This window comes from Cavia porcellus, unplaced genomic scaffold (genome assembly GCF_034190915.1).
Source record: "Cavia porcellus strain 051 isolate PalLab524CR breed Dunkin Hartley unplaced genomic scaffold, mCavPor4.1 scaffold_20, whole genome shotgun sequence".
Lineage (NCBI taxonomy): Eukaryota > Metazoa > Chordata > Mammalia > Rodentia > Caviidae > Cavia > Cavia porcellus.
In genome coordinates, this window is record NW_026947503.1 from 46,153,194 (window position 1) to 46,179,557 (window position 26,364).

Sequence of the window (26,364 nt, forward strand, 5' to 3'; positions counted from 1 at the left end):
TTAGAATATGACAAAGTCCATCTTTTTGTATCCATTGTGAATGTTCATAGTTAAGGCAAGTGTTGTATCAAAATATTCTGGATTAACTGAGATTTCTGAGGGCCGGAGGTTTAGCTTAGTGTCGTAAGCCCCTACTCTGGCAAGTGTAAGGTGGTAAATTCAATCCCTGGTTTAAAAAAAAAATCGAGATTTCTAAAATTTGTTAACATTTGTTGTTGTTGAGTTGGGATTGAACTCAGAGTCTTGCACATGTAAAACACATGTTGAGCTATGTCCCACTGAGCTACGTCCCCAGTCCCTTGGAGTTAAAATTTAACTATGGTAGCCAGGCGTGGGGTCGCATGCCTGTGATTCCAGTACCCAGGAGGCTGAGGCAGGAGGATCACTTCAAGTTTGAAGTCAGCCTAGGTTACATAGTGAGTTCAAGGCCAGCCTCGGCTATACAGCAAGACCCTGTCGCAAAAACACAAAACAAAAAAATTTTAACTGTCATGTGAGTAATATATGAACCTCTTATCCTAATAGAAACAAAAATATAAGGCAAAGTTTCAGGGTTTAAATTTTTTGTTTTTTGTTTGGGGGTGTTTTTGAGACAAGTTCTCACTGTGTAGCCCAGGCTGATTCTGAATCCTCCTGCCTCGGCTTCCTGAGTGCTGGGATTACAGGCATGTGCCATCATGCCCAGCTAAAGGTTCCAATTTTGATCCTCTTCCTGCGACCACTATTAAAAACTCAAACCCACTGTGTTTAGACTTGCCTGCCTGCTTTTTTGTGGTACTGGGGATTGAACCAGGGGCCTTCACTTTGAAATATAGCTTTAACTCTGTTTGATCCTCTTGCCTCATCCTCCCAGAGTTCTGGGGTGACAGATGTGCACCACTGATTTATCTTTTACATTTCTATGTATACTCTATAAACAGATGGGTCACAATTTAGCCATTTATCTGCTGTGAATGTCTCAGTTTTTCATTGCCGCTACATTGGATTCAACACCTGGCTTGCATCTCCTGGCGCAAACACACCAGTGTTTCTCTAGCATTGGTAGCAATCGGTGAAATTGCACAGAAGTTGTATTTTCCTTATGTGTGTGTGTATATATATGTATATATATATACATATATAAATATTTTTTTCTCCTCTGAATCGTGTTTCTTTCTATGTAATGCTGGGTCTGGTATCACTACACAGCAGTTGACAAATTATGTTCCTGAGGCTGAAAAATGATGTACAGAGAAGTATAGTTCCAGTTATCTCTGGGAAAAACAGGACTATAAACTTAACCAGGAGTCATTCTTTTCTTAGTCTTGTACAACAGCATGGCTTCCATCTGCATTCTATATGGCCAGGATTATACACCCACACACACACGAAGTAGTGTGAGTGTGACAAAGGGAGTACAATCATCCAGGGTCTTAGTTGTAGAGGTAAGCGGAATCAAGGACACAAGGGACCTTGTATTATCTGGGCTTGAAGATTTCAAAACAAAACAAAACAAAACTGGTTTAAGGTGCTGACGATAGTACAGTATTCAGCACAGCTAGGACCATACAGTAGGCGTGGGAGGTGGCATGGAAGGTAGGGAATGCATATGGCTGAGCTTGGGAAAGAAAATCAGCCAAACACTGGATCTCTTGGAAAGACTAATCTCAGCATCTGGCTTCGGCCTCATCACCCCCACATGCCCACTCACTAGTTTATTTTTATTTTTTTGGTTCTGGGGACTGAGCCTGGAACTTCCCACGAGTGAAGCATCACTGAACTACACTCTCAGACCTTAACTAGTGTTTGTTTATTTCATCTGAGACAGGATCTTGTTACACTGCCCGGTTTGCACTCAAGCCATCCTCTTGTCTCAGCCTCGTAGAGTATTCAGGTCTCCAGGCTCTTTCCACGGTGTTGGTTTATGGTGCATTTTGAAGTGTCACGACTACGGAAGTAGTCTTCCAGAGCTGCTGCACCGCGATCTGTAATCAATGTTGTCAAAAACACTCGCAGCCCCGCCCAACTGCCTCTAGTCCTGACCCAGGCGTCCCGCCCTTACTACTTTCAGGCCCGCCCCTTCCGCCCGGCGGCTCCGCCTCCCGGCCGAGACTTTTCCCAGGACCAGCCGCGGGAGGGGCGGGGCACGCGCCGGCCGTGACGTCACTGCCGGCGGGACGCCATCTTGCTAGCTTGCGGCCGGATTTGGAAGTGGTGGAGGCGGCAGCTGCGGTGAGGGCGTGGAGAAGGGTGGGGTGAGTGGGCGAGGCCGCGACGAGGGCGACAGAGTTCTCCTCTTTTTGGCCCTTCTGCGTGGGACGGCGTGGACGTGTTTTTGGAGGGATGTCCGCCTTCTCCGAGGCGGCGCTGGAGAAGAAGCTGTCGGAGTTGAGCAACTCGCAGCAGAGCGTGCAGACCTTGTCCCTGTGGCTCATCCACCACCGTAAGCACTCGCGGCCCATCGTCACGGTGTGGGAGCGGGAGCTGCGGAAAGGTGAGTGTCCCTCGCCGCTCGGTGCTGACCGCCGCTTGCTGTGTTCCCTGGGTGCCCCTCCCGGGCGTCCCTGCGTCGCTGCGTCGGGAGAGCAGTCTCCGTGCCCTCGCGCGGGGCTCCGCGGGTCGGGGGCAGCGACTTGCATCGCGCTTCCTGCAAAGCCTGCGCTTAGTGCCTATTTATCGGATGGAGAAATTAATAATAATGCAAACTCGACCAATTTAGTACAGAGTCTTGGGACGCTGCATCCAGTTAGGGCCAGAAACTCAGGCAGTTATTGTTTTCATTCTGTGGGTTGTAATGGAGGCTAGGAGAAGGAAAGGGTCGAGAAATGAAAAGATCGGTGTGTGTTTACTTCCATCATTTCTAGAACGTATCAGCCTACACTTAAAAAATTAATAGGCATAAATAAATGCTAGAACTCGGAGTCTAAAAAAAGTCTCGTGATGCAATGGAAAGAGGCCTGACTTTGTAAATTTTAGAGGATCTGGATTGGAAAATTTCTTACAACTTTCGTATTGTAGATGCCTCACCTAAAAATGGAGGCGTCAGTTTAAGTGATTTAAGGGCCCTTCCTGCTCTTTGATTATATTACGTTTAAGCAGCGTCATTAGTTTACAGAACAGTTGATGATGCTTCTGTAAATGAAGGAAAATTTGAGCAAACATATGTTGCTAAAATATACGAAGTTGAGTTTACTTCTGCAGAGCACCTGCATCTGTAAAGGCCTGATTTATGTTAGGGCGACTGAAAATTTAAACTCATCTGCTTAGTTCGTATCTTCTTAATTCATTTGGCAGAGTGAATTTCTTCCTTATTGTTTCAGATATTCTGATGGATGTAATTGTTAAGGATTTTAATAAGCCGTTAATCAAAGTAGTTGCTTCATTACTGGCTGATGTGAATGCCTTGTAGCTGTATGGATTGGAGACAAACTGTATTTGTCTTTTTTTGTTTTGTTTTGTTTTTGAGTCTCTGTCTCACTTTGTAGTGCAGACTGCTTTTTAACTCATTAAGGCTGGTCCGAACTCGCAGCGATCCTCCTGCCTCAGCCTCCTGAGTGCTAGAATTACGTGTACTGGTGTAATTTGCTTGTGTTTAAGAAAATGTCGTCCCAGCCTAGTGTGGTGGCACACGCCCGTAGTCTCAGCACTTTTTGTAATCCAAGCACTCAGGGGGATGAAGTAAGAGGATCCTCTAAAACTGGAGGCCAGCCTGGGGGCTACATAGTGAGTTAAAGGCAGACTGAACTACATAGTGAAACCCTGTCGTCCCCCCCCCCAAAAAAAAAAAAAACAAACAAACTACCAGAAACTACTGTATTGAGGTTAATGAATAACTAACACTTAGCATTGCTTGGTGAAAATTTAAAAAGATATAACCATTTTGGAGATCAGTTTAGCAGCCTTTAATGAAGCTGAAGGAATATACTGTTTGACTTAGCAGTTCCCTTTATAGGACCGTATCCTAAAAGCAAATATATGCACACAGTTGTTCAGCAGCCCTGTAATAAAAATGGAAACAATTTAAACATTGCATTAGAGAATGGACAATTGTGGTATTCATATATAATACTATCCAGCAGTTTTCATAAACTAACTCAAACTACATAAAACCACATAACAATTAAAAACTAACACAGGAAGAACAAGTTCAAATGAGAAGAGAAACAACAGAGAGAAGGAGAAAGGGAAAAGGAAAAAAATGGAAACATTTTTTATAAGGGGATGAAAGGTTGAAGGGAAGGGGGAATAGAAAAAAAAAACAATTAAGATATGTTAGGTACAGGTGCAGAATCCCTATAGTGAATGTGATCAATATGTATGACAAATATATATTAATAAAAAGTAAAGTTAAAAGCACAGGGAATCTTAAAGCAGCGCCTGGTGTGGTGGCACACACCTGTAATCCCAGCATTCTGGAGGTTGAGGTAGGAAGATTGCCATTAGTTCAAGGCTAGTCTAAGCTGCATAGTGAGTTAAAGGCCAGCCTGGGCTACAGAGTAAAACCTGTCTACAAACAAACAAAAATTATAAAACAAAGTACAGACCAGAATGCCATTTGGTAAAACATAAAGAGGTGAAAGTGGTACTCCGTTATTTACATGTACCTCTGGATACAGTAGAACACACATGGCAGTAATTAACACTGTATTCTAAAATAGTGCCTTATGTAGTGGTGCACAGGGTTGGAAGTTGGAGGCCACCTTGGGCTACAGAGCGGTTCAGATCAAGTCTGAACTGCAATGAGACCCTGTCTGAAACATACAAGCAAATGATATCTGTTTAAATGCTTCATAATTAGGAAAAATTGAGGCATACAAATAGATGCGTTAAGAGGAGAATGGTGATAGTGCAAATGATGACAGTGACGGTGAATGTGCTGCTGCTATAATTCTCATGTTTTCTGTATTAGTTCACTAAGGGTTTCATTTCCTTGACATTTGACTGCCTTTGCAGAACAAAGCAAAGTGTCCTCTCACTGCTGGGCAGTTTGTTCATCAACTTCAGAATGGTAATCACTAGTGGTGTACTCAGAAAACTATAACTTTGTATTGCACTGGAAATTGGAGTGTGTGTGTCACATATTGGTTATGAAGTAATGGTTTCTTTATGCTTTTCTTTTTCCGTTTTTAGCTCCTTTAACTCCAGCAGACTTAAAAGCCTAAGTATTTGTTGAATTTGTACTCACTAGCAAGATTTTTGATCAGATGCTAAATACTGCATATTCTTCGCTGCTCTAATTCGTTTTCCAAAAAATAAAAAAGTATTTTCAAAAATACTTTAAAACATATAGATGTGTAAATCATTAAAATGAAGCAATTTTATTCTGAATTGAAAATTCAGTTGCTTTTGTATTGTCTAATACTATTACTTGTTTCCTTTAGAGTTAGAATTGAAGAAGTAAAGGGTAAAAGGATTTTATGATTTCACACTGACTATAAATTTGAGCATATATATTTATTGTGTTTTTGAAGACAGTTACTGAATTATATTTTAGGTATATAACCTTTCTCGTCCCTTTTCATGGATTTTTCTCATCCCCAGTAAGTTCTGTAATTTAAAGTGATTTTTGCAACAGTTTAGAATGGCAGATTTAAATTATCAGTTATTAGGCTGGTCAAAGAAATTTATTATGAAAGATGGCAGATATAAACGGCATATAATCAACATCTGGCTTCAGCAGTTACAGATTTTGTCACCTAAAAAATAATCAAATATGCAGCCAGTGTTTTGTTAGCTTTTCCCTTCAGTTATTAGTTTGATTCAAGGTCCAAGTAAAGTTCATTTATTGTGATTAATTACTGTAATCCTTTTTTTTTTTTTTTTTTTTTTGTGGAGGGGGTGTCAGTTTTTTTTTGAGACAGGGCCTCACTAGGTAGTCCAGGCTGGCCTTGAACTTACCACATAGTCCAGACTGTTCTCAAACTCAGATGATCTTCCTGCCTTAGCCTCCTGGTGCTAGATTACAGATGTGCACTAGCACGCTGGGTTTACTGTATTCCTTTACTCACTTTACATCTGTGGAGTCCCTCAGTGTTCTATTTTAAATTCATTCTTTGAGAAAACCAAATTAGTTGTTTTATTGAAATTTTGACAGTATAAGCTAGGACTCTCAGACCTTCTTGTTTAGGATCCCTTTACTTCTTAGAAATTATTGGGACTGGGCATAGTGGCATGCACCTGTAATCTCAGCACTGGAAAGGGTGAGGCAGGAGGATTGTTGTGAGTGTGAGGCCAGCTTGGGTTACATATGAGTTCAAGGTCAGTCTCAACTACATGAAGAGACCCTGTCTCAAAAAACAAAACAAACAAATAAACAAACAAACAATTACTGGGAAATCCAGGACTTTTTGTCTCCTCTGTCCTCCCTGCCCTTTCTCTGAGAGTGGTTTCCCTATTTGTCAGACTGAGCTTGAACTTGAGATCCTGCATTTTTGCTTTTGTATGTGATGCTGGGGTCAAACCCAAGGCTTCTGGTAGCTAAGCACAGTATGAGAAGCTACACCCCCAACTCCTGTGACACTGTGTCTTAATGGAAGAAGTTGGATTCTAAGGTTTGTTTTTGTATTCAGTCTTGGTGTATCACACATCACATGATGGCTGGAGAAACACCATAGTGTGTATGTGAGAGAACAAAATGGAAAAAAAAAGCAGGTGATGTCTTAGCACTGTTGTTAAAGTAGTTCTGATTTCATGAACCTAACCTTAACCCTAACCATGAAATGGTCTTGAGGAGTGCTAATGCTCTACAGGCTGTATGCTAAGAACTAATTTAGTAGTTAGATCAAAAAACTAGGATACATTTTTGCCTTAAGGAGATACTCTTTTTACAATATTAATTGCCCTGACACCTAAACACTGAATTTATGAAAATTTCCTTTAACTCACAGTTTAATTTTCTTTAGTTTTTCTTTTTTTTTTTTTTAAGTTTTCTTCAGACATAAGCTCTTTCTGAAAAAAATGATTTGGTATTTTTGCTGCTGGTTAAGCAGACTAACTTTGCATTTCTAATGAAAGTAAAGGTGTGCTGTATTAAATAATCTATAATGTTTGCAGATTTTTTGATAAAATGCATTTTTCATTTGAAATGTACAAATAAAATACGTTTTGTTGATTTCCTTTATTTAGGACGTATTTACTGAAGCCTTTTCTTTGTTACTAGGTTTAAGATTATTCAGTAGATAAAAAAGACACAGTCATTTTCATGGAACTAGCATATTGGCCAGGGAAGTAGGCTACTGGATTGGTAACTTACCGTAATGGAAGGGAATACATTTTTGGGAGCCAGCTTAGTTTAGGAAATCAGGGAAGGCTTTTAAGTTTTGGAGTATGAGTAGAATTTACTACCAGTAGAAGTTGTGCAAAGAATAAAGACATAGTTTTTATTGTTGCTTGTTTGAATGTGGACTCACATACATTATTTAACATTTTTATGTGAAACATTTCAATTCATTAAGTCCTTTTAGAGCAATGCAGGATAATACACATTTTATGGTTGGAAGAAACTTTTAAGTGATTTAGGATATACATTAATGTTTTTGTTCATAAGAATGCATTAAAAAGATTATAATGATGAATTATTTACTTGGTCAGTTTCCTATCATTGAGTCATCTGTGGTTCTTCAGCATAACTCATGGCTGCTATTACTTTTGCTCTCCTTAAAGCTTTTCCTTAGCCCTTTTGAAATAACCAAGAAATTTATAAAGGCTTATACTGTTGTAAGTGCTTAGATTTTCCAGGTGTAACTTAAAACTGTAGTACTACTTTACTAGACAAAAATAATGCACATAATATAAAATTCAAAATAGGCTTATGAAGAGAGGGGAAAAAGTGTTAATGCTGCTCTTCCAGAATTTTTTTAAGGGAATAAAACAAGACAGTATAATGGAACAAAGCAAAACAGTGAGAACAATACTGGATTTCAAAAACAAGACAGAAGGAAATTCCCCATAGTTGCTGTATTGCGTATTATCATCCTCTAAACAGAAGCTTGGACTATTAGCTTCAGTCAGTCAGTACAAGCATTAAGTTGTTGGGCAACTTCTCAAGGCCCTGTCTTAAAGTATAAAAGGGTGGGGAGGTAGCTCAGTGTGAGTCCTGGATTCAGTTCACAGTACTAGGGGTGAGGGAACTTTAAAAAGTTCATTTTTATCCCTTCCCATTCCAGAGACCTTCGTCATGTATTTTTATATATATTTGGATATATCTCTACACCATTATTTTCTTTCATGGGACTGTATCCTCACATCTAACTATTATATTATTTTCGTATATGATGGGATATTACTTTTCCTTACCCCATTGTTCTTTTTTTTTAGAGGTTATTAGTTTGTTTTTCCATATAAACTCTAGTATTAACTTGTCATTTGCAAGAAAGAAGTGCTTTGGTATTTTTGTTTTGTTTTGTATTGTTTGGTATTTTGGAGATTAACATTAATTTATTGTAGTAGCCTAAATGAAATTTACATCTTTATAATGTAAAGAGTTAGGCTGAAATTTGTGAAATCTTATTCTAAATGTGGTTATTGTAATTGTTTAAGTGGTTCTTCAGCTTGTTCAGATACTTTTTCTGGATGTTTGTAAAGCTCTGTAAAGAGTATCCTAAAATGTACAATTAAATTTAAAGTAATTGCCCAGTTTATATTAAATGTATCTTATTTGATTCTAGGTTAGGCTAATAAGAGAAATTGTTGAAGGATTCAGTCACTTTGGAAGAAAAAATTGAAAAAATTTGTGAGTTTTTTTGTAAATGAGAAAAATAGTTTGTATTGATTTTTGTGATGGCATACTTTGGTTCAAGCAACATCTCTGTTTTAGAGAGCATGGTTTAAAAAAAGCCTTAGATATTTAACCCAGCAAGTTGCCTATGTCTCTTTGTTATTTTAAGAGCATTCTTCAAAAGAAATTAAATTTGAGGCAGTCAGGGACTTTATTTTTTCCAAAATACCCAAAAGATTGAGTTTTCTTAGAATACTATGAGGTGTTACTATCTTGAAAAACACTTGTAATTTTTTTTTGAGACAGGATCTTGCTATGCAGTTCAGACTGGCCTTGAACTCACTGTGTAGCCCAGGCTGGCCTCAAACAGCAGCACTCCTGCCTCAGCCTTCTAAGTGTTGGAGTTACAGGTGTATCTATGCCAGGCAGTAATGGTTAATTTTATATGGTCAGCTGAATTGGGCCACACGGTGTTCAGACATTTGGTCAGACATTTATTATTATTCATTTACTTTTTATTTTTATTTATTTATTTATTTATTTGGTCTTTTTCGTTTTTATCGGTACCAGGGATCGAACTCACGACTGGCTGCTTGCAAGGCAGGCGCTTATGCCGCTGAGCTAAATCCCCAGCCCCTTATTATTATTCATTTACTTTTTAAAAAGGTGCATCTGTAAGGTTGTTTCTGGTTGAGAGTGAGGTTATTTCTGGGTGAGATTTACATTTGAATCATTAGATTTAGTAAAGTAGATGCTTCTGTAATCTTCAGTTAATCTTTTCAAGCAGTCTAAGGACTAAATAGAACAAAAATGTTTGACTTTCTGGTGAAGAAGAGGAAGTCCTCAGAAATTCTGCCTAACTTTTATCAAGCTGGGACATTGGCTTTTTCCTGCCTGTGACCTTGAACATGTGCTCACCTTGGATCTCTGGCCTCCAAAGGACTGAAACTAAACCATTGACATGGTTCTGAAGCCTTTGGTATTGGACTGGACCTGCAGTGCTGGCTCGCTGGCTTACATCTCTGGTTTATCAGCTACAGTTCTTGGGACTTTTCAGCCTCCATAATTCAGAAATTTTGGTTGATAGTTTTTTTTCTTTCAGGACATTTAATATATTGTCTTGTTTTCTGATTTCCAAAATTTTCTGCCAAGAAACTGGCTTTTAATTTTATTGAGGCTTCACAGAACAGTTACTTCTTAATACTTTCAAGATTCCCTTTGTGCTTTTGTCTTTTGATAATTTATATGTTCTAGTGTGGCTCTCTTTGATTTTTATCCTTTGGATTTCATTAAATTTCTTAGACTTACAGATTCATGTCTTTCCTTAAGGTTTGGAGTTCTCAACCATTACAGTAGTTCCCCCTTTATCCCAGAGCTGTGTTCCAGAACTTCAGTGGATGCCTGAAGCCATATGCAGTATCAAACCCTTTTTATGCACTATTTTCCTGTACATATATACACAGATTTGATACTTTTAAATCTTTTTTTTTTTTTTTTTGTCTTTTTCCTTTTTATTGGTACCGGGGATCAAATTCACGACTGCCTGCTTGCAAGGCAGGCGCTTATGCCGCTGAGCTAAATCCCCAGCCCCCATCACAAAGAATTTTGTACCTATAGATGATACAACTTGTTTCTTTTTTTAAAAAATCTATTTTTTTTCTCCATTCAGATTTATTGGTACATTTTAGATATACACGATCATATTCATCAGAGAATTTGTACCTATAGATGATAAAACTCATTTCTTCCATTTCCCTACTCTGCCTTCAAGTTCTCCCCTCATTTACAAAAGCTTTGTTTTCACTTTTTCCTTTTTCCTTTTCCCTTTTTTTTCTCCCCATTTGAGTGTTTTCTTCCTATTTCACAATACCTATTACACATTTTAGTTCATATTTATACCTTAGGTTTCTCACACTAGAGAAACAATGTAGTATTTACACATGTGTGTCCCATTTGTTTCACTTAATTATGGACTCAAGGTGCATGTCTAGGCAGCAGTATAACTTTTTTTTGTCATAGTAGTTTACAATAATATTCTGGCCATTAATCTCTTAGGAAATGATACATGACTTGCAAATCACATAAGGTTTTTCTCCTGTGGGTTATGTTTCCACTTTATTGATAATTTTTTTAATATGTGCCTTATTTTTCTGATTACTAAGGCAAAATACCTAACCCTCAAAATTAAAAAAGGAAAGGCTTTTTGTATCTCACAGTTTGTAGAGGTTTCAATTCACAGTTGGCTAACAGCAAGGCAGTGTGGCATGGCCAAGGGTCATCACCCAGGAAAACAGTTCATGGCAGGCAGAAGGCAGCAAGGCAGTGAGGTAGCAGAGAAGCAGCAAGCAATAACAGCAGCAGTCATTTTTCTGCTCTTATATTTTATCCAGGATACTCACCCTTAGCACTCAAGCCCTTAATCCTAGTGTTACATTGTGAATCAATCCTAGCGTCACACACTTGATCCCAACATCACACAACCTAGATTTAACCACTTCTGAAAAGTCCCTCCTATGAGGAGGCCACATGAGGCTTTGGGAGGACATTTAGATACAAGCCGTAACAATATGTACTAAATGTTTTTATTTGTTTCTTTATTTAGACTGGGGATTGAATTTGCAATCTTGCACTTGCCAGGCAGGTGCTTATGCCGCTGACCTAAATCCCTCCCCCTAAATGTTTTAATTTTTTAAGTCCATTTTATCTTTTAATTACTAGTATTTTGCTTTTTTTTTCTTTTTGAGACAGGATCTCACTGTGCAGTTCAGGCTGACCTTGAGCTCACTTTGTAGTTTAGTCTGGTCTTGAATTTGCAATGATCCTCCTACCTCAGTCTCGTGAGTGCTGGGATTACAGGCGTGTGCCACCATGCCCGGTTTGTTACTGTTCTTTTAAGTGAGTTGGCCAAGAAATCATTGCAAAATCCAGTATGTTGAAGCTATTTTTGTGTTTTCTTTTTAAAATTTTTTCCCATACATTTTCTTCTGAGTTTTATGCTTTTAGCTGTTACGATAGTTCTTTGATCCATTTTGATTTAATTTTTACCTCAGTACTTATGTACTGAAAAGGCCGTCTTGGCTTTCATTGAATTGCTTTTTTGTACCTTGGATAAAAATGGCTTGAGCATATTTGTAGAGGTCCATTTCTAGATTTTCTGTTCAGTTCTATTGATCCATGTGTCTATACTTCTGCCAGTACCACAGAATCTTGATTATGGTAGCTATAGTAAGCCTTTTTTTTTTGTTGTTTGCTTGTTTTTTTCCGGTACCGGGGATCGAACTCTTAACTGCCTGCTTGCAAGGCAGGTGCTTATGCCGCTGAGCTAAATCTCCAACCCTTACTATAGTAAGTCTTGAGAATAAGGTACATTGATTTCTTTTTCAAAATTGCTTTTTAATTATAGTTTCTTGGCTGGTAATCCCAGCACTCTGGAGGCTGAGGCAGAAGGATCATTGTGAGTTTGTGAGCTGGTGCCTGGGCTATAAGGTGAGCTCAAGGCCAGTCTGAACTGTATAGGGAGACCCTGTCTCAAAAACAAAACAAAACAAAGACAACATCTATCAGGAAACATCTTGCTGAAATTTCTGTAAGATTTGCCCTAATCCTATATGTAAGATATTGGCAGAATCGACATCTTTACCGTGTTGAGTTTTCTAATCTGTGAACATATATTTCTTCCTTTATTTAGATTTTTTGGATATTTTTCGTCATTTTGTAGCTTTTAGTATGAAGTTCCATACGTTTTGTTAGATTTACAGTTAAGTATTTCAATTTTTGGAGCAATTTAAAATTGTATTTCAATTTTTGGAGCAATTTAAAATTGTATTTAAATTTTACTATCAACATGTTTATTTCTAATATATTGAAATACAGTTGACTTCTGAGTATTTATCTTGTTTTGTTTGGCCTTGCTAATTAGTTTTATTATAAACTAATAAATTTAGTTTATAAGCCCCTTACTATAGATTTGTTGGAATTTTCATTATAATGTCATGTAAAAATAGTTTCGTTTCTGACCTGTGCTTATGTTTTTTTCTTTTCTTTTTGTTTTGTTTTATTTTACTTGATGGAATTTCAAGCACTGTGTTGAATAAGAATGATGAGAGTGTTGTTTCCAGTTTTAGAAAGGATGTATTCTGTCTTCTGATAAACTGTAGATATAGTGATTTTTAGAAGCATTTGATCAAGTTTTAGATGCATTTTATCTCTGTTGTTGGCTTCTGGTAAATTTTATATTGAATGTTCATTGAATTGTCACTGATAGAGTCAGAGAGTTTTCTTCGCCTGTTAAAATGGTGTATTGCATTGATCGATGTTTTAATCCTGCACCAGCTTTGCATCCCTGGTATGAGTTCCTCTTGTTTGTTCTGTATTTCTTTCTATATATTGGTGAATTTCACTTACTAATACTTCATTAAGAATATTTGCACATACATTTATGAGAGAGTTGTTGGTCTGTAGTTGTCCTGTTTTGGGTACTCTGGTTTTCATATCAGAGTAGCACTAAATTTATAAAATGAAGTGGGATATTTCTCTGTTTTGTTTTCTGGAGGTGTAGAATTTTAAAAATTCTTTATACATTTAGTATAATTCTCCATTTGGAAACCATCTGGATCTGGAAATTTCTTTTTTGAGTTTTAGAATTGTGAATTCAGTTTCTCTAATTATTGTAGGACTATTCAAATTATTTTATATTGAGTGAATTTTGGTAGCTTGTGTTTTTTGAAGAAGTGGTCCATGTTAGTGTGTTCAGTTTATGTTTCTGGAGTTATGATAATATTCCCTTATTGTCTTGATATTGTCCTAATTAGGGTCTATATTGATATCTTTGTTTTGTTGTTAGTATTGGTCGTTTGTGTCTTCTTTTTCTCTTTGTTATTTTTGCTAAAGGGTTTTCAGCTACATTGATCTTTTCAGAGAAGTAGGTCCCCCCCCCTTTGTGTTTTCAGATTAACTGGTCTCCTACCTTTATTTATTCTTTCAGTTTGCTTAGGTTTATTTTGCCCTGCCCCTTTCCAAAATTGTAGCCTTGGATTATTAATATGGCATTGTTCATCTTTCCTAATGAGTGCATTAAATACTAAATCTTCTGTCAACACTGCTGTCTTGGTTACTTTTCTAGGGCTATATAATGAGTTTAAAGCCAGCCTGAAGTACACAATGAGACCCTGTCCCCCCACCCCCCCCAAAAAAGGAAAGAAAAGATGATTGAGAAAAGTAAACTTGGAAGAAGAGTTGCTAGGTTTGAAAGAAAAATGGAGCTAATGCATCTTTTTAGATCTCCAAGCAGATTATAAAGTTACTTATAATAGTATGATGATAGCTCAGGAGTAGGAATATGTTTGAATGGAACAAAATAGAGATTTAAGAGAATTTTACAGGCCTATGGTAATTAGGGACTTCAAGTCCATAGGACTAGAGTAGTGTAAGGAATTTTATATTTTTATCTGATACTATAAACTAATTTCAGTTGAATTGAAGATGTAGCACTGAAAGAATTAATTACTACAACCATGAAAGAAGGCATGAGATATACCTTTATAATTCTTAAGATTGTCTAATGATTTTCTAAGTAACATACAAACTAGGTTTCATAAAGCATATAGATTTGACTGCATAGGGCCAGGGATGTAACTTAGTGGTACAGTGCCTGCCTGGCAAGTACAAGGCTTTGGGTTCTGTTTCCAGTACAAAAACAAACAAACAAACAAACAAACAAACATTTGACTACATGAAGTTGAAAAGTACTTGCTAAGAGTGGTGGTACACACTTATAATCCTAGCACTCAGAAGACTAAAGCAGGAGTTTGGTGAGTTTGAGGTCAGCCTGGGCTACCTAGCAAGTTCAAGGCCAACTGGACTACAAAATGAAACAAAAATTGAATAATGTCCCTGATTGTGGAAGACACTAGATTTCAACTTGAAAAAGACTTAGAGGAAATTTTGATAAGTACCCAAAGCAGGAAAAACTAATATATTCATAGCATGTAAAATGATCTTAAAAATAGTAGGAAAAAAGCAAGTATCTTAAACAATGTGCAGCATGACAGGCAATTCACAAAAACAGGAATATAAATGACTGAGAAATCAACCTTCCTAGAATTCACAGAGTTGGAAATAAATCATTTACTTCCGCAAGACTGGCAAAAAGTTAAATAGTACTGTACATTGATTATGATGTAGGGAAATGAGTGTTTTAATCATCAGATAGACTCTTGGTAGACAATGTGACATCTGTCGAAATTTAAACTGTATCTTTTAATCTGATACCTCTGCTTTTTAAATATATTCTACAGAAATATTTGCCCTTGCTTACAAAGATAAAATGCACTAAAGATTTGAAACAGCTTATGTCTAGTAGCTATTAAAAGGAATGAAGCTGTTAAAAAGAATTTGGTAATGTATATGCTTAGGAATACAAAAATGACTTGGATATATGATGTATGGTGGCTTTAGGTAAAATATGTGCAACATGACCTTATTTTTGGAGAAAACATGTATACATATATGTGTATAATGACTTCTTGCAAGTGTAAACAAAATGGTCCTAAAACTACAAACTAAATTATTAACACACACATGTCTGTGATGGGGGAAATGTGGAAATGAAAGGATATTCATTATATGCTCAATCTTCAGTTTTATTTATTAACCTTTTTTTTTTCTTTTTGGTCTGAGACAGGGTCTCACTATACAGTTCAGGCAGGCCTTGAGCTCACTTTGTAGCCCAGGCTGCCCTCGAACTCGCATTGATCCTCCTGATGCTGGTATTATAGGTGTGCACCACTGTGCTCAGCTATGAATTTTTTATGATGGACTTTTAAAGTTCTACACTAAAATGCCAGATATTATCGCACATGCCTATTATCCCAGCTCTCGAGATTACAGTCTCAAATAGACCACAAAAAACAAAAACAAAAAAGCACCCCCCCACAAGACTAGATCTTGCGCTTCCATGAACACATCACCCACTTCCATGTTAATATCTATCTTTTTTTCCCTTTGAATCATCCCTACCCTAACACTTTTTCCCTAGTTATTTAAAGCAAACGCTAGTCAAGAGACCACTTTAATCACAGTATGTCATACAGTACATAAAGTAAGACTTACATTACACTTACTGTAATTACAAGGGTACTATTTTGCCTAACAAACGTACTATAATTATTGATTATCTTAAACCTAGGCCATGGTCAGTAGCCCACATTTCCCTCAAAGAAAAGTTAATAATGTTCAAAATAGACTCCAATGGGTCAGCGTTATAGCTTGGCGGTACAGTGCCTACCTGGAAAGTGCAAGGTTCTGAGTTCGATTCCCGGATGGGTCAGCGTTATAGCTTGGCGGTACAGTGCCTACCTGGAAAGTGCAAGGTTCTGAGTTCGATTCCCAGTACTAAAAAAAAACAGACTTCAGCAAAGTCCACACTTGCGTTTTGGTTAACACATCTCTTAAGATTACTACACTCCTGTTTTTTTCATAATAGTTTATTACTTGCGATTGTGTCACATGGACTATACAGTTTTTGATTACATATTTCTGATTTCATCTTTACGATGCTATTTTCTTTTCTTTTAAATTTTATTTAAAGTGAAAGAAACCAAAAAAAATATATATGGAGAAAAAAAGGATAAAAATAATACAGAATTACAGAAAAATAAATGGTAAAAAATCACCAGTTGATAAGTTACATATTGTCATCTTAGAAATAGTTGTTCAGGTTACAAAATTAAAGTATGTAAAGTGCCATTCAAATAGTGACATTGCCAACAGTTCTGCTCAATGATCTAACAAAAACTTAGTAATATGATTATCAGTCCTACACACTTGTTTTTTATCTTAAAGAGGGTAAGATTAAACATATCAAAACAGAACAAAACAGTTCAAAAAGAAACAATTTAAAGACATACAGATTTCAAAGCAAGTCCACTGGAGATCTTCACTGTTTATCTAGTTGTCTCTAGTTTCTTACCAAATAGTTGTCCCCATCTTTTTTTTTTTTTTCTTTTTATCAGTACCAGGGATCAAACTCAGGACCTTCTTGCAAGGCAGGTGCGTATGCCACTGAAATAAATTTCCAGCCCCAGTTGCCCCCATCTTCACACACATTAAATACATATTGCATATTATAGAACTAATCAAATCATTACAGGATGATGAAGGTATCATAATGATACAGAATTAGCATTGGGTTTCTTAGTGTCTCTTCTTCAGAGTACCTGTTCATTACATTTTGCATTATATAATCTGTTCTCGTAAATAGTTTTAAAAAATCTTCCCGTATGTGAGTTTCTACATGTATATCTATCCTCTCTGTATTATAGGGAAAAACAAATCATAACAAAACAGCAAAACGAATTCCTAGAAAAACATGCAATGAAAAAAGACACATAAGACCACAATATTAGATGATCTACTGTAGTTACTGTTCCTACTCTTGTTATTTTCAATAGACTTGTCCACATCATCAGACTTAATATAGTTAAGCGTAGTATTACATAGCTATTTTTATAAAAACACAACTTTGAAAACATTGTAGGACTTGAGAGCTGTTAATAATCAAAACCAGTATGGATATCTTTTACATCTTGTCATCTTCAGAGTAGTAGCCTCTACTTTTAGGGTTGATACTATCAAGCATACCAAATTTGAATAAAATCAGCCAAGGCAAGACCACGGTCTAACGAATCGGATTCAAATAAGATGTCATAGTAAGACAGTGTAAGTAATACAGGGTTTCAGTTTAAGTTAATAGGAAATTAAGGATAGTTACCACAGTATAACCTGCTATTTTTGGGTCAGATGTCTGTGCCCTCAGATCTGATATGAGTGGACAGACCGGAACAAATTAAATTCAAGCTGAACAGAGTAATAAGGCTACTGTGACTTTTAAATCCTGATACACTATTAACAATGACGTCTGCCTTTTTTTATATAGTGTATCAAAGCTATCTGTACTAAAGATTATAGCTTACCATCTCTGCCTCATGTCTGGTATTCCACTTTACTGCTATAATTTGTCCACCTTACTCCCTCATTCCATTGTCTGTCCCATTCATTGAGGCCTCTCTGTCACTGTTGCTGGAATCCTGGTATCCCTTCCTCTCTCTCTCTGGAATGTCCTTCAGCACTCTCTGTAGGGTTGGGTTGGTGGCCATGAACTCCCATAGTTCCTCCTTGTCTTGGAAACATCTTATTTCTCCATTAATTTTGAGAGAGAGTTTTTCTGCATACATCAGTCTTGGTTGCAAATTATTTTCTTGGACTATTTCCCCTGAGGCTCTTCTCAATTTAAGTTTGTGTTGATAAGTCTGTTGTTATTTTGATAATTTTCCCATTGTAAGTTATCTGCTTCTTTTCCCTGGCTGCTTTTAATATTCTGTTCTTCTGGTGGATTTCTGGAATCTTGATTATTATATGTCTGGGTGTAGATCTGTTTTGGTTCTAGGTAGCTGGAATTCTGTATGCCTCATTTATCTGGATATCATTTCTTTTTCCTATAGTTGGGAAGTTTTCCTTTACTATATCTGTGAATATTGTTTGTATTTTATTTTTGGTTGCTCATGGTGCTTTATTCTTAAGTTATGTATCCTTTTGTTGTCTTCTAGCCTTTGAATTGTTTCTATTTCCTCGTTATTTTTAAGAAGTCTTTTCTTTCATGATCATATATCATAAATCCCTCTTCAAGTTTCAAAAGGCTAACTTCAGTTTCTATCAAGGCATTTTGCCAGTGTTCAATGGAGTTTTTAGTTTCCTGGTAATCTCTTTGGATCTGTTTCATGTATTCTAGGTTATGTTTAAATTCTTCTTCAGAAGTTTCTCTTTCTTTTCTGATTTCCTCCGTTCTTCCATCTGTGTTCTGTGGGTGGGGCTTCTTTGATTAGTCTCTTTATATCTTGCCTCACTGGGATCAGAAGTACAGTTTTAAATTCGTCTGTGAGGTCATGAAGGTATTTATTTCAGCTGATGCTGTGTTTAGTATTGGATGGTTACTGTGCTGGTTCTCTTCTGTGTTTACTTCTCATGTTCGGCAACTGGAGATTTTTTTTTATTCCTATCTCTTGTCATGTTTCTGGTTTCTTTCAGACTGGAGTGTCCTGGGGGTCTCTGGCCCTCTCAGTATTGCTTAGCACTGTTCTGAAGCATGCTTACTTGAGTTTTTGCTGCCCTCTCCAATTTGCTGTTATCTGAGGCAGGGATGCAGGGACGGTGCAAGCTAGCTTACAGCCTCTGTGCCAGTCAATCCGCAAGTTAGGTTGTACCTTGTGGACATCACAGAGTCGCAACTATTTTGTATCTGCTTATTGGGTCCTAACCAGAGGCGTAGTTCAGCCCCAGCAGATCCTGCCAGTACTCTCTGTGCCAGAAGCGACTGACTAATGTCACCATGGCACAGGGCTCTGCCCAAATCCCAGCTGTCCTCTACCAGATCTCTCTGCACCAGGAGCAACTATCTAATGTCACTGCGGCGCCAGGTCTGCCCAATTCCAAGATGTCCTCCACCAGTCCTCTCTGTGTTGCTGATGCCATCACAGCGTCTGGCTCTGCCCAATTTCAAGATGTCCTCCACCACACCTCTCTGCACTAGGGCTAACTATCTGATGTCACCATGGCCCGGGCTCTGCCCAACTCCAAGATGTCCTCCACCAGGCCTCTCTGAGTCACTGATGCCGCCGTGGTGGTGGGCTCTGCCCAATTCCAAGATGTCCTCCAGCCAGCAACAGCAGCCGCAGGACACAGTCCCTAGTACTCACCGGGACTCAATGCAGATTTTCCTCTTGGGTCCACTGCACATTGTGCCACTTGTCTTCACTGCATTCCCTGCACAGTGCAGATTGTTCAGAAAACTGCACGGTGTCCAGCTTTGGAGCTGCGGAGCTTCTCGCAGTCTCCTCCGGCACAGGCAGCCCTGGCTACTTTGTGGGGTCCCAGGTCTCGATTTCCAGCAGTCGCCAAAAGCCAATATAGCTTTTCGTTTTGGATCCACTGGTCAGTGTGTCGCATTAGGGGTGTGGGGTTCACAGACTCCCGTTATTGGCAGTCGTGGTCTTACCACAACTTTAAATCCTCCGGCTGTGCCTAGTACAGCATGGAATGGGGCTCTGTGAGTACATCGGGCTTCAGCTCTCCATCCACGCTTTTCCTTCCTTTTCCCAGTTTTATTTTTCCCTTCGGTTACTGCCTTGGTTTAAGAATCGTTATCCATCTGGCCCTCTTCATGTTGTCATATTCTAGCATCTAATATGATTTCTCCTATGATGTTATTTTCAAGTAATACTTCATTGTTCATGTCGTACATCACACTGGGAGACAGTGTTAAGTTGTTTTAAAGGTAAGATTGCTCAGTCACTTTTGCGAATCATCCATTATAAAGTTTGTATGACTTTTCTTTCAGTGATTTTAATAGCCACTGGTAATAGTTGCCTAGCTGCCTTGTTTATCAGGGCTTGATTTCATAGACTGAGAGATGAGATTGACACTTTTTGCTTTCAAGAGATCTTAGTTTAGGAACCATTACAGTAGATAAAAACATATAAAATAGGTATGCCATTGGCAAAATGTGGTATACTGTGAGTGTATCAAGAGTGCTTACCTTAGAATGTTTGGTCAGAGAAAAATAGAAGAATGTAATTTAACTGAAGTCTGAAGACTAGTTTGAGTTGGGAAATTGTAGTATGAAGTTGGGGAAGATGGTGGAGACAGGTCTTATAGATTTGATTCATATTAGGATTTAAAATGTTAAATGGTGAACAATAGAGAGTCTTTGAAAGATTTTTTTTAAATTTGTACTGGGAATTGAACCTCGGATTTTGATGCTGAACTGTGCCTCCACCCCTTTTTATTTTTAATTATTTTTTTTGTCTTTTTCATTTTTATCGGTACCAGGGATCAAATTCACGACTGCCTGCTTGCAAGGCGGCGCTTATGCCGCTGAGCTAAATCCTCAGCCCCTTTATTTTTAATTTTGAGATAGGAACTAAGTCACCAAGTTGCCTAGGTTGGGTTTGAACTTAGGATCCTTTTGCCTCACTCTTTTTGAAGGATTTTAAGCAGGACATGTGAGGATCAATCTTGTGGGTTGTTTAAGTACAACTTCTGAGGGGTAACAAAAATCTTAGGTGTTCTGGCAGTAGTATAGGAATACATTAAGTCCATCAATTTTTCACCCATCTTAGCTATTAAGAAACAGCTAACTATGTCTGATTGAACTATTTGTTCTGGCTGGGACAGATAGAATTTACACGAGTCATCTGTTGATAATGTACGTACTTTCTGTGGCAAAGAAAATTACTGTTAAAGCTGTTTCTGCCTCCAGCCATAGGAACATGTTTTCTCCACAGTATTACAGAACAGGAGGAAAAATTGTGAAGTTGGTAGAACCTGCAGGCAACCGTTTCAGAGAATATACTCTCAGTATGTAAGCACTTCTGCACAGTGCAAGCTTTTTTTTATATATACCTGAGAGAATATTTATTTGCCAAAATGTGATTTCAAGTTCAGTTTGTTGCACTGTATTTTAAAAAAGAGTTCTTAGGCATTAAATGATTTCTAAGGATTAAGGGACTGAATTGAATTAGATCTATTGACAGACTTTCTTGAACTAAAGAATTGAATTTAGTTTGGAAAGGACTTAGTAAGTTGGAAATAGGCATGCATAGGGGGACTTAAGACAGCATGAGGAAACAAGTCTAGAAAAAAAGATTCTAGGGAGCTGTTGTAGTCACGGGTTGTACACAGAGAACAACTAGGCTTAGGACATGGAGTTCATAATATTTTTATATGCTCACCGGAAGTTAACACAGGGAAATGCAGGAAATCTTATCTGCAACACCAAAGACATAGATTATTTAGTCAAGAGCCTAAACCCCACAGCAGTGTCCCACATGAATCCAGATAAAAACCCAGAACTCAGGACAGTGCCTCCAACGAGTCCAACTGGAGGTCCAGAGCCCACAAAAAGGACTCACGCCAGTCTCTTTTACGGATCCATGCCGGGAAGACCGAAGGTTCAGCGGTGGAAGCCAGAAAGTCTATGCCAGCAGGATGAAGGAGCTGTGCTAGTGGGATGAGGGTGCTACACTGGAACCAAGAAATCACACTCACAAAGACCAGGGCTGTCCTGAAAGGCACCACAGCCGTCCTCAGCGACATGGAGGCCCTGCGCTCCTCCGATGACAAGCACAGTTGGGTATGTGCCAGGAAGCAGCGTGACGAGTTTATCCTGGAGACCAAGCAGCACATGTCTTCCCCTCTAGAGCCAGGAAGCAGTACTTGATGTGAGGACCAAAGCCTCTTCAGGAGAACCCACAATACCTCCTTAACGCCTCAACCCTCTACACTTCCCTTCCTCTCCACCTATTTATCCTGGCAACCCTCCTCAGGTGGAGCATCTTCGTTCAATGCATGCTGATGTAGTTCAGCTGGTGTTAAGTTGACCACCAGTTCTCAATCCATAACTGGAGCCTTTTTTTTTTGGTACCAGGAGTTCAACTCACAACCTTGTGCTTGCTAGGCAGGCACTGTGCCACTATGCTACATCCCCAGCAAGAGGCTTTTGTAAGCCATAGTTGAACTCATACACACATAAAAGGAAATCCTAACTATATACACGAAAGGAAATCTTAACTTTTAACCAGTGGTTAATATGAAAAACACTTTTTAAAATTCTTAACATGGAGATTAGAAGTAAAGATGGTATCTGGGTGTTGGTCTAGAGTGTTGGTAATGATCCTGCGGCATGTATGTTGTATTGGGCTGTTTGTATCATCAGAAGCTCTAAAGGTTCACCATCACAGCCCTAGAGTTTGGAATAGATTGTTTTTGATTGAGTTGTGTATTTCAGATTATGCAGAAAACCTTTATTCATTTCTCCTTTGAGTTTCACTCAGCTTCTGTGATAGCATTCTACTTTAGGCTCTGATGTAGAATATTTTTCTTCCAGTACTGGTGATTGAACTCATGGATACTAATATAGTTGGGCTACATCCCAGACCCCTAATTGTTTTATTTTTATTTATTTTTTTGGTACTGGGGATTGAACTCACAACTGTGCACTTGCTAAGCAGGCGCTTAGGCCATTGAGCTACCCAGCCCTAAAACTTATTTTGAGACAGCATTTTGCTGTGTTGTCCTTGAATGCTGCCTTGAAATTGAGATCCTTCTCCTTTAGTCTCCCAAATAGCTGGAAATACAGGTGTGTGCCATATGCCCAGCTTCTAATGTGAAATTCTGTTTTCTGCCTGACATTGAGCAATATCTCTGGCTCATTCTGAATAACAACTTCTCAAAAGAGTTATGTAACTCAAGAAGATGTAGTAAATTATTATAAAGTGGAAATTTCTATAAAATAATATGAGTTTTTCTTCTGTGTAAGTATCTCCCTTTGCAAACGAATTGTTAAGAGGTGATTAGATTTGGGGAAACTAGGACTGTGGTGGTGAGCCTATGGCACATGTGCTGCAGTGGGCAGTTTGTATCATTGAAAGCCTTAAGAGTTTTGCCATCACTGAACTAGAACAAAGGAATTCCCGTGATGTTGACTCTAATTTTGGATTCTGTCTTTCTTGTCCCTTGTAGTTTTCTCAAGTGTTCAGTCTTACTTACTTTAGCTTTCCTAATACACCTGAAAGTGTTTTGTGTGCAGCCCCCACCTCTAAAACTTCAGAATTTCTGTTTGTTTACAAAATGAAGCTTAAACTTGTTATTTTGGTATTTAGGGTCCTCCCTTTTGCTCCAGCTTCTCACTTACTCCATTACCTTCTGTACATAACAAATGATAACACTGATTAGGTCACACGTAGGAGCTTCTGCCTGGAATAATTCTTTCCATTGATGTTTCATAGCATTTTTATATTTAAGGTATAAATAGGCATGTATGAACTTGACTGTGTTTTTCTGTTCTTTGTAACCTGTTGTATCTGTGAATAGCTAGGTACTTGTTTATAATTTAGTTTATCACAAAAATAATTGAGATTCTTTGTCTGTTTTTTTCTTTTTCTTTTTGGTACTGCTGATTTCCATGAATGATAGAAAAGTGCTCTATTACTGGGCTATACCTCTAGCCATAACAATTGTTAATAAATCTTTATGATACATAATTGTTTCAAGATATAATGGCCTTTTCCCTATTTCTGTCTCTAGGAGGTGAAATAGAGTGGGAGATCAGGCCTACAGGTGCACAACTGGGTTGCTTGCTGGCACACTTCCACACCTGGGTGCATTATGGGGCTGCCCATCAGGCCAACACAGTAGTGCCTATCTGCAGATCCTTTGACCTTGGGCACGGAGATGCAAGGGGTCTTTTGGCTGAGCACTGTGTGGCATATGGCATAGTCATTTCCTAGCCGTCATTCCAGAGTCTTGCAGTAGATGAGTCTATGTAGCTCTCCTTCCTTGATTTAACAGCAACAATGACAGTAACATCACCTGTGATCTTTGCATACATTAAAATGGAATAATTTTAATGTAGACTACTATAAAACCTAGAATAGGGTGTGGTGGATGAGTAACTCTTCTCAAGGAAAAGCAAATACAATGAATCTGAGATACTTTCTCCCTCTGACCCAGCACTTGCTTTTTCCATGATCCCTTCTGTGAAACACCCTGTTAACAAAACAAAACCTCAAAACAACAACAAACTACAGTAATGCTCATTTCTTCCATGGATGTGTTTATATGTGTAAATATTTGCTCATCCAATTCAATTTCTTTTCTCTATCCCTTCCTCCCTCTTCCTCTTTGTGTCTCTCCCCTCCTTTCCTTTCACATTCCTTTCTTTCCTTTTCTTTCTTTTTTTTTTGGTCTTTTATCCTTTTTATCGATACTAGGGATCGAACTCACGACTGCCTGCTTGCAAGGCAGGCGCTTTATGCCGCTGAGCTAAATCCCCAGCCCCCCTTCCCTTCCTTTTCCTTCCTTCCTTTCTTCTGGAATTTCCCTCTGTAGTTCAAGGTCTCACTCAAAGACCTTGAGTTCACTATGTAGCCCAGACTGGCCCCAAACTCGCAGTGATCCGCATACTGGGATTACAGGCATATGTGCCACCACACCTGATGTTTATTCAGTTTTTTCCTACTTCTTTTTATGAAGAGGTTTGCCTTCGAAACATGGTTTTTATGGTTTTAGTTGTTTGCTGCATTTATCATCATCATCTTCATAAAGGCATGGGTGATTGACTTAATATTATGATATTCTGCATCATATCAAAATGAGTAGGCAAATGGTCTGTACAATATAAGAAAATTAGTAATGCTTCTGTCACTTTCTGAAAATAAACAGATTATACATCAATTATGAGTTAGTGAAGTTAGGTGACATTTCTTTAATTCTTTCACTGACCAAGTTTGTTTTATATTATTTATCAGATAGCACAGACTGATTTCATTTTTTGAAACCTGGTAATTGATCTTTATTTTAACATTTGCAAAAAGAAAAATAAATTTTTTTTTTTTTTGAGACAAAGTCTTCTATGTAGTCCAGGCTGGCCTCAAACTCAATGCAATCCTCTTGCATCAGCGTCCTGAGCACTGGGATCACAGCTATGAGCCACTGCACCTGGCTGTGTTTGTGCAGTGTTACATAACAACTACTTGTATGATGAGCTGAACTTTTATTACCATGCCTTACAGAGTGGGAGTGATATACTCAGTTTACTTGTACTATGTTCTTATACAAGGTACTTAGTTATTGCCTAGAGGAGTGTAAGAGTTTGCTTATGGAGATGGGTAAGAAAATGGTGGTACACATATTTGGTGTACTTATTTGGCTTATACTTTACTGATACAGATAAAGAAGCATCCTCAAATGTACAGTGGGATATAATATAATGCCTTCATGTTGGTGTGATGTGTTTGTGGCCAGAAGAAATAAAGGAAAAACGAGAAATGGAATTTTAGTGATGGGACCTGTCAATTTATATGGTGTTTGCAAACTTAGAAATGGTTATTTTTTTGTCCTTGGCACATAGAAAACATTAAATGTGACTGACATTGAAGGGGGCAGGGATAAAGGTCAGCAACACACCACCTGAGAATCATTTTCTTTTACTGACTGTGTTTCTTTAAGGAATTATAAAATGGTTTGACTGCCCTTTTGTTAACTTTGTACCTTATCTTTAACAATAGTTCGCGGCTTTTATTTTAAAAATTCATCAGAATTCATGTGAAAAATCATTTTTGTGATTTTTTTTCCCTCCCCTGGCATTTTATGTGTTATTTTCATTAATTGCTTTATGTAGAAATTCACATAATCGTAAAATAGAAGTATTCCAATTTTTTTCCTTGAAAATTTGACTAAGGGCATACATAAATGATAGGAATTTCTCAAATTGTAGCCTGGATACTACAAGGAAAAATTGAAAATAATGTGTTGGTGTTTGAGCCCTATACCTAATCCATACTCTGTTGTTTCACTGTAACTGAATACAGATTTTGAGTCAGTATGAATATTAATTTTTTTTAAGTATTAAGTTTTATTTATTTATTTTGAGATAGAATTTTGCTTTGTAGTGCAAGCTGGACTTGAACATACTAGGTAGCCTAGGCTGGCCTTGTGATCTTTCTGCCTCAGCCTCTCAAGTGCTGGGATTACAGGTGTGTGCCACCATGCCCGGCCTAGGTGCCATTTTAATATGACCAATTGCTGTCTTATTTCAAATGACTGTGCTTCATATT

The 26,364-nt window shown here is 38.0% G+C and overlaps 1 protein-coding gene across 2 annotated transcripts in view; it reads left to right on the top strand.

Annotated features, from left to right (window-relative positions):
• The first annotated feature begins 2,161 nt into the window (after positions 1-2,161).
• Positions 2,162-26,364, top strand: part of Rprd1a (regulation of nuclear pre-mRNA domain containing 1A) — a 60,730-nt gene continuing 36,527 nt past the window's right edge. The window contains exon 1 of one of the 2 annotated variants that reach the window (XM_063231766.1): positions 2,162-2,473. In XM_063231766.1, the coding sequence (XP_063087836.1) occupies positions 2,323-2,473 (151 nt within the window). In that variant the 5' untranslated portion in view covers positions 2,162-2,322. The remainder of the gene's footprint in view (positions 2,474-26,364) is intronic. The other variant, XM_063231765.1, reaches the window with a different exon arrangement.